General features: G+C 47.6%; 2 protein-coding genes across 8 annotated transcripts in view; one reads left to right on the top strand and one right to left on the bottom strand.

The window, feature by feature from the left end:
* Positions 1 to 15198, top strand: part of LOC139682027 (transcription factor HES-5-like) — a 23057-nt gene extending 7859 nt beyond the window's left edge. Inside the window, exons 1-6 of one of the 6 annotated variants that reach the window (XM_071575952.1) lie at positions 2723 to 3136; positions 4850 to 4894; positions 12785 to 12869; positions 13319 to 13654; positions 13821 to 14001; positions 14130 to 15198. In XM_071575952.1, coding sequence (XP_071432053.1) covers positions 13592 to 13654; positions 13821 to 14001; positions 14130 to 14371 — 486 coding nt within the window. In that variant the 5' untranslated portion in view covers positions 2723 to 3136; positions 4850 to 4894; positions 12785 to 12869; positions 13319 to 13591 and the 3' untranslated portion in view covers positions 14372 to 15198. Of the gene's footprint in view, positions 1 to 2722; positions 3137 to 4849; positions 4911 to 11599; positions 12870 to 13318; positions 13655 to 13820; positions 14002 to 14129 lie in introns of those variants that run through there. The other 5 variants (XM_071575951.1, XM_071575953.1, XM_071575954.1 and 2 more) reach the window with 5 other exon arrangements.
* LOC139682026 (transcription factor HES-5-like) lies at positions 1357 to 3067 on the bottom strand. 2 transcript variants are annotated; one of them, XM_071575947.1, is made up of 3 exons: positions 2969 to 3067; positions 2510 to 2705; positions 1357 to 2378 (listed from the first exon to the last, which is right to left on the bottom strand). In XM_071575947.1, exons 1-3 carry the CDS (start codon positions 3032 to 3034, stop codon positions 2113 to 2115), a joined length of 528 nt encoding a protein of 175 aa, XP_071432048.1. In that variant the 5' UTR covers positions 3035 to 3067; the 3' UTR covers positions 1357 to 2112. The 2 variants fall into 2 exon arrangements, with proteins under 2 accessions (XP_071432048.1, XP_071432050.1); XM_071575949.1 differs by having other exon boundaries at positions 2525 to 2705.

The following is a 15198-nucleotide window of genomic DNA, read 5'->3' as shown; positions in this document are numbered from 1 at the left end:
AAGACAAGTCGAGCAACGAAGTGAATTTTTCTAGCTGGCTAAGCAACCATAAAATCTAAAAATATCTTTTCTGAATTATTTAGCAGTTCATTATGAAGAATAAATCATCTGCAGAAATAAATATTCCTGAAGAATATAATAATTTCAGAAGAAATTATCTGCAGAAATTGGTAGAGACCTGTACCAAAGCCCACTTTGCATTGCATTGGCAGAGAGGTGAGGAGCTCTCAACCAGCTCATGTTTTCAGGGCAAAATAATAACCAAAATGATCCCTGAACCATAATGAGGCAGAGCAGCATGTTCCTGACCTGGCTGGCTGGCTCTTTGGAGGGCTTTCTGCGTGGATAACAGAGGGTTTCATCACAAATGAAGCAAAGAGGGGCCAGACTACAGGTAGCAGTGTTGGGATGAGTTGACTGTGTTACTTTAGCAGCTCTGAGGTTGCTCCAGGCTTAACTGAGAAGCATTTGACAAGATCAGGTGTTCAATGTTTCCTTTTGTTTAGGAGAAAAACCCCCTTGTTCTAGAAATGAAGCTTTTCAAGGGCACCTCTCCCAGGGAATCTGAGGAGAGTGGCATTGTTGAGCAATGGCGTTTCATGCTGTTCCTGTATCTCTTGAAGAACAAGAGAGTTCCCTGTCACATGTCCAGAGCAGTGTATTACTGTGGTTACAGAATAGTTTTGTGAACTGACTTCTTGTGCATCTTTATTTAACTTTGAAGAGAAGGGAAAATAAAAGGAAATAATTTAGGAGAGGAAACACTTTTCAGCCTCTGCTGCCTAATGATGGAGACCTTCAGCCATATGTGGGCGTGTTTAACTTCAGTAAAGAAAGCAATTCTGTTATTGCCCAACAGAATGTGTGTAATAAAGTTCAAAGACAACAAAAACTAGTTCACCACAGTGCAGGTAGTTTCAAAGAGGGTAAGATCCCCAAGCAGAGGCAGGTGCCAAACTCTTTGGAAGTTGCTGGGAGATTTTTCCCTCCTAAAAGGGAAGAAGGCACAAGACTGAGCTCAGCTTGATGGGCAAATTAATGGGGGAAATGAACTGGCTGTGAAATTAGGGATTTGTTTAAGGCTGAACGGGTTGCTTTAAGTCTGAAAGGTTGACCCCTCAGCACCTCACTTCAATTTCACCTCCCTTTTGACTTGATAATTTTCCCAGAGATTTCTGCTTTACAGGATCTGAAATACTCCTCTGCCAAAGAGATTTCACAGGTATAAAGTATGTACTGGAGTGAAGGGCTCAGCACTGGAACATCTCCTGATGGCTTCCCCACTGCAGGACAGTCTGTATGTACCCAGTCTAGCAGAATTAGCCACTTCAATAATTTCAAACCAAAGGATTAATGACTAAAACAATTTTTATTCTATTGTACAGTGAAGACACACAAGTTGGACATCACACAGGATGAATACAGCACAACTTTATAAAAGCTTTTTAAGCTCCTTATCATGTTGGGTGAATGATTATAAAGTAATTACTGCCTCGCTTCCTCCCTCTTTTCCTTAAGGTATAGCTCAGGTATTTCCTTTACAAAAGGCATCAATTATCCCTCAACTGAGAGCAGCACAAAGTGACACAAAGATAATTTTCCCCAGAGCTATCTGTGATCAGCACAACTCTCTAAGGACACTGAAGAATCAGCATTTCTTAATAAAATCTTTCATTCAAAGGTAAGGGCTCAATCCTCTCTTTATGATACCAAATACATTCTCCAAAAGGCTCCTTCTTGAGGAAGGTCAAAAGAGACAATGGAGCACTTGAACCAGGGACCCAGGGAGTCAGCAGAAGGATTCCCACTGACAGTCACAGGCTCAGCAGCCTGTGATGGAAACTGAAGGGCATTTGCTCCCTAACTCACCCCAGATCTTGGTCCTGTCTGGCCAGGAGCCACCAATAAAAGCAACAAATTTGCTGCAAGTTACACCCACAATCCTTCACTATGAAGGGAAACCACCCAGTGACCCCCATTTCTGGTGACAGAAAAACAATAACCACCCCCTCCCACCTTTGGAAAGCAAAGTTTCCTACTTTAAAGAGGAACTAACAAACCACAGGTCCCTCTAGTTTTTGTAGCAAAACATGGGAATAGAGTTCAGCAGGTCTACCAGGGTCTCCAGATGGTGGGAGCAGCAGCCACGCTCTTCTGGGCAGGCTGTTTTCTGGGAAGCACACAGGGAGACAGGGGGGAGCTGCGCAGGGCTGGGGAGCACGAGGTGTCTGTGCCCAGCTGGGCTTTACAGAAGTGCTTGATGAGCTGGACCTGCGTTTCCTTCTTGGGTTCATAGTAGGACAGAAAGTGCATTGCTTCCTTGAGGCACCGCAGGTACCCACTGTTATAGTCCTGCTCTGGGCTCTTGTGGATGAATGCTGGAAAAGAAGGAAAGAAGCAGATGCAGTGAGTTAATGTCAGGACCAAAATATGGGACAGAGGTGATTTGTGGAGGGAATTTCTTTCTGGTGTGTGCCAGCCCTGGGGAGCAGGCTCAGGTATGCAATACCTTCTCTGCACTCACTTTGCTCCTGCAGCTGGCTCTGCTGCTTCAGGTAGCTTACAGCCACTTCCAGGATGTCGGCTTTCTCCAGCTTGGAGTTGGGCTGGTGCCTCTGGAACTCTTTCTCCAGGAGCAGTTTCAGCTGCTCGATGCTGCTGTTAATCCGGTCTCGGCGCATTTTCTCCACCACCGGCTTCCTCAGCTGGGAGAGATGGAACACACCTTTAAGGATTTGGAGATTTACCCCCTGATGCCCTGATACACCTGTTCAAAGATGCTTTCATTTGGTGGAGGAGCTGCGTGATGCTGCCAACCCATTCCCTACTCAATTTAATTTTTAAAAATCATTATAGTCTCCTTTATCTCCACCAGACAACTTTCTCCCTCTTATCCCACATTTTCCCATATTATATTATCTGCTAGGGGCACACCAGCCTTTCCAATCCTCTCCAGGACTCCACTTACTTTATTCTTTTCCTTTGGCAGCAGTTTCTCCTCCATGTGGATCATGAGGGTGTTGCTGGGAGCCATCCTGAGCACTGTCAGCTGGGCACAGACCCCGCTCGAGCGTGAGCCGATGCCTTGGCAGCTCCCAACTGCCTGTATTTATACCCGGGGAGCTGGGGCAGATACGTGAGTGTCGGGATCGCCGGTGTTTCCCACAGCCCTGCAGCCAATCCAGGCAGGCAGCGGGACAATAGAGGAAGCATCCATTAGTGCACGGTCCATTGGCTGCAAATGCCCCGGGGAGAATAACCTTCTGCCCACGCTGCTGGTGGAGTGTGGGCGTGGGGAGCTGGGAAAGCACCGACCCTCCAGCTGGTTGTCTGGGATCAATGGCATTCCCGCATGTGCCAGGCACAGTCGTGGCGTGGAGCAGGCACGCTTTTGGGGGAAGGCGGGAAAAGGGCACGGGGAGCACTGGGAGGGTTCAAATCAACAGCCCCAAAGGCATCTCTGCCCTTCCCAGAGCAGTCGGGGCGTGTGGGGGCTCTGTGTGTGTCCATGCAGTCACTGCACTGTAATGGATGACCCAAAGTGTGACCAGCCTGGAACCACAGGTTGGTTTGTTGGCAGGACATTTCTAAATGCTGTGGAGAAGTGACAGTCAGGGTGGCAGGAGGTTGGATGGGCAGGGTGAGTAACTGGGGAATGGGAAGCAAATGGAAACCTCAGTTTTGCTCTGCCCCTTAACACAGCTGGGTCTATGAGTGTTCCCACTGCCCCCACTAAGGACAGCCCACCCCTCCCAGCAGAGCTGGGCCATGCCCTGTCACCCCCATAGCTCTTGCTTTTCCCTTTCTCCTCTCTCCCTTTCTTGAACACCATTTACAGGAATGATGGTTAAGATAGGCTAAGGAATAGCAACAGGTTCAACCCAGAATCCTGGGAAGTTTTGGGAAGCCAGAGGTGTGTCATGAATGGGATTCAGCAGCTGAGGCCCATCTTTGGCCCTGAGCAAGGAGGTCAGTTCTGCTTCTTGCCTGAGGTTTCTGGTGTGTTCTGTTTTCCCCTGAGTGAGGAGCATCACGCTGCCCCTGGACCTGTCACCGTGCTGGGCATCAGATCTGACACCACACCACTGCCTCCCTGTATAACCCCTAGCATGGCATCCCCACTCCATTTTCTTATCTGGAAAATGGGAATAGCACTGCTTGTATTTGCATGGATATGCTGGTAAAAATAAAGCAAACATTTCTTTTGTGATAAAGGCAAGAAAAAGAATGAAGCTGTGAGGGCACTGGAGGTCAGTTCTGAATTTGTCTTATTAGAAAAATCTCTGCAGGGATACAGTCCTTGAGGCAGTACTGCAAATCACCCAGAACCTACCTGGGAAAAGCTGTGCTGCACCTGCCATCTGCAGGTCCAGCCCCAGGCAGAGGTGTGTGCTCCTGTTCCTCCTGGGACTCCGCATGTGCACAGAGTGCGGCCAAGCATCTGGGCATGGAAGGGGAGGAGGGAGGTGTGCAGTGAGGTGAGAAAGCCAAAGAATTTCTTCCTTGGAAATCCTGAAGTGAAGCCCGAGGGTAATGGGCAGTTGACAGGAAGGAGGGAGGTGTCACTGGAAGAGCCAGGGATTCATTGTACTGACCTGAATGGTCTCAGCTCTTTGTGAAGGGCAGATGTTGTCCTTGGAGCCCTTTATTCCCTGTGTGGTGGGAAAGCCAGGGGACAAGACATCTCATGAACACTTTGAAGCAGCTAAAGGATTATGATACAAAATAAGACACAGCTCAGAGACCATGCCCCAACTTCTGCCAGCTTTAATGAGGGGTTGTCTGTTTTCCTGTGTTCTTTAGCTGGCTGTCCTCCAGGAGTTGATATCCTGTGTTATTCTTTTCCTAGGAAGGGACAAATTATGGCCTTGCAGCCAGGAGGGCGTGGACCAAGGTAGGCATGGACCAAGGTAGGCATGGACCAAGTAGGCATGGACCAAGCTGGACCATACCACTGAAGAGACTCTTCAAACCCCATTTTTTCCCAACTCCTGAGAAGCAGTCCTGACCTTTATTGCTGTATTAGAACTGATAGCCAGATGGTCTTTTGGGAGTTGGATTCTTTCCCTTTAAATCATTCAGGCTCAAGCACCGTCACTAATGTCGGGAGTAGTTGCAAGGCACACTTCTATTGTCCCAGCAAGAAGTGTTATCAATGGGGGAAGAGTATGGGAAAGGCAGAGAAATCCAAACCCACACAGCTTGGCGCTAATGACTCCTTTGTGGAGCTGCTGCTGTCGGGGTGCCGTGAACTTCGTGGCTTTTTCACCCAGGAAGGCTGAAACGCCTGTTTCACCATCCAGGGGCTTCTCCAAGCTCTGTATGTACCAGGAGAAAGGGGTGGCATGGGGCAAGGGGCAGGGACAGTGGGTCACACTCAGGGGTGGCCTGACCTGCAGCACGGGCTGTCCCAGGGCTGTGGTTTGCTCCACTGGGACATGGCAGAACTTTTCCCTAGAGCCCTGCTGGAATTGGGAGCTGCCTCGTGTCTGTGGTGGGAGGCAAGGACAGGGCTGAAGTGCTCCCCATGCTTTTCTGTCATCAGCTGGGGACAGTGCTGGGCACCTCTGGGAACGAAGTGGAGCAGCAGGGCTGGGCACTGCTCCTTGGCACTGGAAATGCTCAGGTGGCCTTTTCCCCCTGTCTTGCAGAGGAGATTCTTTTTTCCCTTACCATTGGGAGCATTGCTGGGAAGGCTTATTTACCCAAGGAAATAAGGAAATGGAAGGGTTGTTAGGATCAAACCAGCTCTGATTTCACTTTAAGGGTAACATGCTGGTGGCAGCACCACTGAAGAACAGCAGCAATGAGAACACCTGCCAGGGTCCCAGGCAGACACACCTGAGTGGGAATTATTATCTTTGAATGCCTGATACACTGTTGGGTCTGTATGTTCCTGCTGGGTGGATTGTCCTAATGTTTAAGACTCCTGGATTTCAGAACCACAAATCCCTGCAGTATTACCACACCCTTCCTCATTCTCATGCTCTCCCAACTTGCTCCACTGAGGTTCTTGGCTAAGGTGTGAAAAGACAGGGCAATGCCTATTTGAGATGACTCCTAATGATCCTCCAACACTTTTTAACTTAGGCCAGTGCTTTCTTTGGTGTATCAGATGAAGATCCCTCCTCCCAGCCCCCCAAAGTGCTTCTAACCCTGCCTCCCCCCCCCGCCCCGTGCCCTGCTTGGGGTCCTTCAGTGACATGACATTCTACTCAGTAAATAGTTTAGAAATGGTTTGGCTGGAAGGCAATATATAAAGAAATTATCATGTAAAACTTGCTATTCAGGATTGGCTTCTGTTCCCACAAGACAAGCATAACTCTGTGTGAACCAACAGAGTGGGAGTGCAGGGAAATCTGCCCCTTCCAGGGGAAAAGGTTATGTTGTTATTACACCCATTGTGCAAAATATTCCATTAAATGTCATTAGCATGGCATTATCGTGCCTCCTTTAGACATCAGAACCCCCTCCAAAAGGGGTCTTAATACTGTAAAGTACATTCTTCACAGGTTTAACCTTTTTTAATTAGTTTTTCTTCAGGTTCAGAATGTTTAATATGCTGTCATTCCCAGGTGCATGAGTGAAGGAAAGTGGACTTTGATCATTAAGAAACATCTGAGACAATTTGATCTGCATTTTTAGGGTTATTAGAGGCAAAAGCAATTTCTTTAGCTGCTTGTGTGGTGACCCCCAAATAGTCATGCACAAATGACATTATCCTGTTACAGTGAGTATCACAAATAATTAAAAATTAAGGGGAATTTATTATTTTTCTACCCAGCTGAAATTCCCACAAGTCACCTCTCAGCATATTCAAGAGTGCACAAGAGGGATTTATTATTTCCTGGTATATTGACTCTGAAAGGTCTGGGGATTACAGCTGCTTTGCACATGAATAGCTGGAGTGTGTTGTACAAAAGGCATGGTCTGTGGGATAATGGGGTTGGATGTGGGAAAGCGCTGACCCTGGGGGAGAGCAGGCTGGTGCCTGATGGCAGGAATCAATTATGGCTCAAAGGAACACATTGCCCTGGGAGCAGGCTTGGCGGGAGCCACCATGTTCTGTGTTTACCACCCTCCTCCAAGCCCAGAGAAAACAGCCACGGGGTATATCCTGTCCTTCTGCCCGTTCCCGGGGGCTCCCGGCGGTCAGGGCTGAGTTGGTGATGGTGTTGGCAATGCACTGCCACCATTGCCCAGCTCAGCAGCGGGGCTGGCACCCAGCAGGGATCTCACACGTGCTGCCAGATGGGTTTGAGGTTTCTCTCAAGCACCTCGGACAGTGCCGAGTTCACCGGGAGCACACGCTGCCCGGAGTTCCCTGGAACACGCCATCAGTCACCTCCCGTGCCCTGGCCAGGGAAGGGAACAGCCTGTCCCTGACAATGCCGTGCAGGCAGCGAACAGAAGCTGGCAGGGTTCATGCACTTCCCGCATTGTTTTGGGTGGGATTTTTGGGAGACGGTGGCATTCAGCTCTTACAATCGGCTCTGCATCTCCGGGGGTCTGGCATTGCTGCCAAGCCTTTCAAATGTCAAAGTGTGGACTCTGAGCAACCAAGAAATGGGCTGAGTGTCAAAGGAATTTATTGAAAACCTTTGATATTTCTAATAAAAACAAAAGGATTTTGATGCAGGGGTTTTTTTACTTACTTTTTGATTATTTTATAGAGTATTTAGACTTTGGATCGACATAATTAGTTTTGTCTTTATAGAATTATGAAGCTTGGATGTGAAGTCCTACTGAAGTAATTTTGAGCCTCCTGATAAAAGTTCAAAGACTGAGCAAACAGTGCTGCCAAGGTTTTGGCAAGGAGGAGGTATCCTGCAGAGAGGATATTTCAGTGGAGCAGGTTGAGATCCGGGAATGTGGCTCCTGAGCAACCACTTGCTGTCACTGACAGGATGGGAATGGTGTGTCCGTGCCAGAGGGGAGGGCAGGCACCTCTCCCCTTGCAGGAGCAGCAATTAATCCTATCTACATGTGGCAGATATTTAATCACTCAGACTCCAGCCAGGGCAGCGGCTGGAGGTGGGAGATAACAGGCACAGCCTTGCCGGGTGTCCCCTGAGCCACTTTGATTGTCCCTGCCTGGGAACAAGGCTGTGACCTGAAGCTGACTCTCCCTTATCCTCCACTGAGTTTTTCCTCTTCCCTTGAGCTCAACCTGAGTTTTGGAGTGAGTTTTGGGCTGTAAGCTCCTGCTGGAACCCTCTTTCCCATGTGTGGAGCCGTCGGTCACCATCTGTGGAGCACAACAAACGTGTGTCTGGGGAGTGTCCTGGGGCTCATGTCAGGTGCTGCCCTGCCAGGCAGGTGAGTTTGGGAGGCCTGAGGAGCATCTTTGTGGTGCTCAGCTGGCAGCACAATGAAGAGAAGGTGTCTGATAAAAGCAAGCACCTGCCTTGTGGGCAGGAGCAGTGTTGCAGAAGGTGGGAAAGCTGGTTCTGAGCCAGGCAAGGGACTGGCAGGAGGGCACATGCAGGAGCTGCCAGGCCCTGGTTCTCACAAGGTAGGGTTGGGGACCCTCATCACCACCCACAGGGTGAGACATGCTGTCAGATTCCCTTATAAACTCAGGAGTCCATGTAATTTGGGGCATGCTGCATCTCCTCTGCCAAGGAGCTCCCAGCCCAGGATAAGCAGAACTGCTGGGAGCAGAATTCCATGGTGCTGACAGACAGACCTGCTCAGACACACTGTCCTGCCTAAGGACAGCTGTGGCTTTGGTAGGTCTGCAGGAGCACAAATAAACAAATTAAACACTAGTTTACTTTCTAGAGAGATTATTTTCTGTTGAACACATCAATAAGTATTTCCTGATGGAGATTTGAGTGCATCTTCCTTTCCAGCCATTTAATGAGCTTAAATTATACTAAATAGCATTTTTAAACCCCACTGCTGAACTTGAGGGCAAAGAACTTTGGTGTCTGCTTATCTAGGTGGTGTGTGGCTGCAAGTGTGGTCCAGGCTGATATCCCAAAGTCTCCCACAAGCAAAGGAACTGCTCCTTTCAGAGATGCCAAAACTAATTAAAACAAAAGTGAGTGCTGAGCACCTTTGCAAACCAGATGTCTCAAATAGCCACTTGAGAAGCCCTGCGACCTGTAGGCTGCTTGAAATCCTGAAATCTTGTTTTTCTCCTCTCTCCCTCATTTTCCTGCCTTTGTAAAACATTGCTAATAATACATCCTCGTCTCACGGAGGAGGTTGCTGAGAATTCATTAGCTGGTATTTGTAAAGCACTTTGAAAATGCAAAGCCAGTGCATTATTCCTACTCTTCTGGATGCTTTCCATGTTATTAAAATCAGGATTTCAGAAAGGCTTATCTGGGATCAAAACAGCATCCCAAACTTGAAAGGAAGCAGGACTGTTAAACCATCAATTGTCGCCTCCCCCTCCAGCCAGATGTTAAGCCCTAAAGAACTGAAGTGGCACAAGGAATTACTTTCCCAAGTTCCCCCAGCTGGGCTGACAGGCCTTGATCAATGGTTTTCTCCACGGTGAGGGCTATGCAGATGGTGTGCCCAGAGCAAGGTTTCTGTGGAGTACAAAAGGAAGTCAAACACCATTTCTAATTCAGCTTGTAGCATGGCACACTTCCTTTATGCTCCTCCTGAATGCCCTGAATGGGGGAGCAGTGTGGGAAACTGGAGGGAACGCCACACTCACCGCGTCCCCCGGGCTGGGAGACACCCCTGCCCCCAACCACATCTGCCTGTGACAGACAGTGGGGAAAGGAGTGACAGATCGAAAAATCAGATTATAAAACCTGCACAGAGGGAAAGTAAACCCTGGGTGAAGAGAAAAAAGGGAAGAAAGATGTGCAGGCAGATGGAAATTGAACCAGCCAAGGAGCAGGACAGGGAAGGGAGGGAATGCAGGGAGGAAATGCAGGGAAGGGTTAGGGGGAAATGACAGGGAAGTGCCAAGAGGAAAGGCAGGGAAGGGCAGGGAGGAAATTATAGGAAAAGGAACTGCAGAGCTGAATCTTGCTCATCCACTACTCTGGGCAAAGGTAATTGTCCCACTGAAGGTGGCAGTGGTGGTTTAGATCCACACTGAGACTTCTGAGCCACATCCCCTGTTTGCCCATTTAAATTCTTTGACTTGTTCAGTATGTCCTGGGGAGCATCATTATTCCTATGGATCATGAGAGTTTTATGAGACTTTTGTACTGCCCGTATAGAATTACAGTAGCTGGGCCTGGCTTCTAAGAAAATTGGACCAGGTTTCATACCTGCAATAATAGGGGGAAGCTTTTCTCTTTATTACTTCCAAATGACTCTGTGTTGCTTGGGTAAAAGAAGTGGGAAGCAACAGACCCAGAACTGGTCTTGGTATTTGGCAAGAGAAAATTCAGCTTCAAATTTTGCTGATGGGGTTTTGACAAATCTGCTGTAGGTGTAAAGATAATTTGTATTTAGAAGTTTACAGAGATCAGAAAATAGCTGTGGAGGTACAAGAGCTGCAGGGCAAGTCTTGGAGTCCCAATTTTCTGTTGGCCTCAGTGGGGATCCCAGCAAGGCCCTTGGGATTGGACCCCTTTTATTTTCCACCTCAGGATGCTTTGTAGGATTCAGCACTAACTAAATATCCTCTGTTTTGCTGCCTTTCCCATTCCCAGTTCATCTGTGTCCCCGCTCCCAAGCCTTTCACCTCCTTAAACGACTTACTAACATAAGGCTGTGGAAGTTTGTGTACTCCAGAGTTTCCCACACCGTTCCTTCACTGCATTCCTTCCTGTCACAAAGGAAGTGTGCCTGACTACAAACCACATTAGCAACGCTGCTTGGCTCTGCTTTGTGTTCAGTGGGAAACGCTGCTCCCCAAAGGCCATCTGGGCAGCACAGCCCCGAGGAAGCAGTGGGAGCAGGGAGCATCTCTGAGAGACTTGGGAGGGCAGCAGCATCTCCAAGTCTGCCTCAAGGGATAACATCTGGCAGGGATTCTGGGGAGAGGCTAATTGCTCATGCCCTGCTTCAGACATCCAGATCCAGTATCTTGGAATCCTAATGAGTTTTCTGTGCAATATTCTGTGTATTTGGAACCATAGTAGGAGGTGTGTAAGTCCAAATTCATCCTCCTTACTGCAAAGTCCATGGATCCTGAAAAGTTTGTAATAGGGAGGAATTTTTGTTATCACTTTCTTTGGGATTTCCAACAAAAACAGAGCATCTCTTTTGGGTAATTGAGCATCTAATTTGAGTAACTCTTCCAAGATGGTCAATAATTGGGTAATTTTACCCTTACAGATTGTGAAACAAAAGAGAAAATAAAAATATTTTTATTTATTGCATGGTCTATAAATATGTTTATATTTCAGATGCTTTAAAATTTGTTTAAGACTCAGAGCACGAGAATAGGAATCTCAATGAATTTAACATCCAAGGGAGATTTTGCTACATTCACCTCCCAATATTACATTGAATATTGTAATTTTAATTATCACACCCCATTTAAATACGTGGAGTCTCCAGTCTCTGTAGTTAAAGTGAACTTCTCAGGACCACAGAAAATTATTTCACATTCATCCCACTCAGTTGCAGACTCTGGGTCAGTTTGGATCTGAACAGAGAGGAAATTTTGAGCACTGACCCTTGACTGTGCCATTGCACAACCACTACCAAGAGCAAGGAGGGGAAGGTTGGCATGATTGTTCCCGTGGAGTTAATTAGTAATTATGTGGGAATCGAGTGGAGAGATAAGAGGAAAACAGCAAGTGTCTCTAGCAAAACTGCCAGTGGCCCCAGAGGTCACAGGACTGGCACTTTTCCTCCTCATGTGCTCAATTAACGAGCTCAAGAAATGAGTTCCAGCTCTGGAGTTTCTGTGTCAGGGAATTGCCCCACAAGGGACGTGCAGAGTGCAGGATTGGTCTCTGAGGTGGCATTACATGGGCTCAGAGATAATCCACAGGCTTTGAGGAGAACATGTGAAATGGTGTCACAAAAGCTTTCCCACAACTTGACATAAAAGACACAGAGCTCAACAGCTGCTGCTCTGAACGGAGAGAAGGAGCCCATTCAGGGCAGCACAATGGGCTGGAAAGGCAGAGCCTGGAAAAGCTCCTTTAAACCTTACCTGGCCCTGCATTAATGAGCTGCAGAGTGAGAGAATTGTGCCCGTGTGCTCTGTGTGTGTGTGTATGTGTGTTCACATTAAAAGACATGTGTGACCACACACACACATATTAATGTATAGATGAACACACATATATTAATGTAAATACAAACAGTATTTATTTACTGCAGTGAGAGCTCCCCAAACATAACTCCTGACATTACTAGACAGATGAATTGCTGGCAGGTCTGGTTCAAGTTTTCCAACAGGAATCCCTGGCTGTGTGTTTATGAGGACACAGTGAGACCATCAGATGTTCCTCTGAAGGGATCTCCTGAACATCTCAGTATGGAAACCGGTCCAGTGGAGAATAATGAGAAATCAGGAATTCAATTTCTGATTAAGTTTATGGATATACGCATTTCTTTTGCATCCAATCTTCCTTAGTGCATAGTCTGATTGAAAATAATTACAGTAAAATGTGTTTTGGGGAGTGAGTGAGAAGGAGTATGTGAGACTGAACTGATCCCCAAACACTCCAAGACCCTTCTCCACATGTATTTATCTTGCAAGTATTTGGAAACAGAAACATAAAGTGCTTGTGACAGAGCTTGAGAGTTTTCTAAAGGGCTACATGAGGTACTGAAGGAAGTCAACAAAGACCAAACTAGAAAATGTTTTCAATAACTGTGTGTACTTAAACATATTTATTTGCAGTAGGCAAAAGTGGAAAAGCCATTTTCCGTTTCACATGAGCAAAGCTGGTGCAAGAGTCACCTGTGGCATCGCCTGAGGAAACCAGGTGAGAGGGTTTGAGGAATTTCTGCTCTTTCTCTGAGTGCTGAAAGTTGCTTGTGTGTGTGAGTGCCTTGTGCCAGCTCCATGTGCCTTGTCCCTGCTCCATATGCCTTGTCCCTGTTCTGTGTGCCTTGTCCCTGCTCCATGTGCCATGTCCCTTCTCCATGTGCCATGTCCCTGCTCTGTGAGCCATGTCCCTGCTCTGTGAGCCATGTCCCTGCTTTATGTGTCATGTCCCTGCTCCAGCGTGTGCCTTGGTGCATTCCCGGGAGCAGTGCAGCCTTCCCGCCATCAGCAGCTGACCTCCTCCTCCACCACCTCCTCCTCCTCCTTCCTCCTGCATGTGAACCCCAGGCCGCCCCTGGAATGCTATTGATCCATGGCATTAGTCAGCAGCCTTTCCCATTGAAGGCCAGCTCTTTCCCAGCTCCTGACACGTAATTCTGATCCCAGGCTTTCACGTAGCATACACTCCCCACCTGCTCATCTGGGAGAAGGTCATTATCTGCAGGCTATTCACTGGCACTGGAGCATGCAAGAATAGCTGCTTCTCCCATTGTGCTTCCCATGTCCCGGATTGGCTGCGGACTGTGGGAAACGCCACCGAGCCAGAGACCCACAGACTCGCCCTGAGCTTGGACAGTATAAATACCAGGCAGAGGCAGCTTCAAGTGACACGTTTCTCCTGGATTCCACTCTGAGACCTCCCTTCCCTTCTCAGGACAGATGGCTCCCAGCACCGTTTTCTTGGAGCATGACAACCTGCTGACACCAAAGGAGAAAAACAAAGTAAGTCCTGGCATAGCACGGCAGCTCCAGCCGCCCTCTTGGCTGCTCCTGCGGCAGTTTACACCAGCTGAGAACCTGCTCTAGGAGCAGTGATGGGCACCAAAGAGCTCTGTGGCATGACAGAGGATCCTTTAATAACAAGTGTCTTTTCCTTTGCTTTTTGCAGCTGAGGAAGCCGGTGGTGGAGAAAATGCGCCGGGATCGGATTAACAGCAGCATCGAGCAGCTGAAACTGCTCCTGGAGAAGGAGTTCCAGAGGCACCAGCCCAACTCCAAGCTGGAGAAAGCCGATATCCTGGAGATGACTGTCAGCTACCTGAAGCAGCAGAGCCAGCTGCAGATGAAGAGTGAGTATTGAATTTTGTTTCATTCTTCATTCTATTGCAAATCTTTGACAGTTGTATTAATCATGAGCCATGAACAACTGCTCTAAACTATTCTTTCTTCCCTCTCCCTCCTTTTTTCCCTTTTGTAGCTGCAGGATCCTTCCACAAAAGCTCCCAGTTTGACTTCAGAGAGGGTTATTCCAGGTGTTTGCAAGAAGCTTTCCATTTCCTCTCTCTCCATAAAGTCCGAACTGAAACACAGACCAAACTTTTAAGCCACTTTCAGAAGAACCAGTCGGCTGCTCCAGAGGTCTCCTTCTGTCCTGGGAATGCTGGCCCCCTGAAACAAGTGACTCCAAAGGACACCTGCCCTCTCTGGAGGCCCTGGTAGTCGGGGGAGTCCTCACTGCAGGAACCTGTGACAGTCCAGAGGAAGGATCTGCCTGCATCTGATAGTCCAGCTCTGAGCCTCTCTGCTGTAGGGAATTTTATTTCCCCTGTATTTTATTTATGTGTGAAAGAATGCCAGACTTTTGACATTTTTGAGATCCTTTGGCAAAAGTTGAGGCATTCTGTTTGGTGTTGAAGCCATGTAGGCACTGCTGCAGTGCTGCCCTGGCAGGGGTAATAATCTTCAGAATGAAGGAGGGTGTTTGCAAATGTTACAGTTGTGATGGACAGCAACTGCTGCAGGAAATTTTCTCTAATATTCCCTGTAAGAGCCACCAGCTTTGCTCTGGCTTGACTAGCAGCTCTGGTTGGCTCAGTCACTCCAGAGGAGAAATGTATTCCCTTTGGACCATGCACACTTGGTTAAAATCCATTTCCCTCTGTTTGCTTATCAATTGTGCAGCATCAGAAATGGGTTTAGTTTTGGTTTGGATTTCTTCCCCATGGCCCTTTCATAGTTCTGTATATACAGTGTGAGGGACAACCAGCAGTTAGGAAACTATGCAGAATATTTCTACTCTATGATGCTTTTTTCATTTTAGAAAAAGAGTATGTTCCTGCTTTATGTTAAAGAAAAGGTAGTACGTAACAGGCCTGATTTGTCAATGTTATACATTTTGGGTGTAAGCTATGCTTTTTTAGCATTTTCATTATAATAATGATTTTTATCTGTATTGAGTGGTTGAATTCCTGGTGGATGGTGTTTGTCCCAGTGCTGGGACAGCCTATGGCTCACGTGCATACTGTGTATGCGTCTCTGTGTGTGTA

The sequence above is a fragment of the Pithys albifrons genome, chromosome 22 (genome assembly GCF_047495875.1).
Source record: "Pithys albifrons albifrons isolate INPA30051 chromosome 22, PitAlb_v1, whole genome shotgun sequence".
Taxonomy (NCBI): domain Eukaryota; kingdom Metazoa; phylum Chordata; class Aves; order Passeriformes; family Thamnophilidae; genus Pithys; species Pithys albifrons.
The sequence above is the reverse complement of the archived record's forward strand: the minus strand, read 5'-3'. Positions and strand labels throughout refer to the sequence as shown.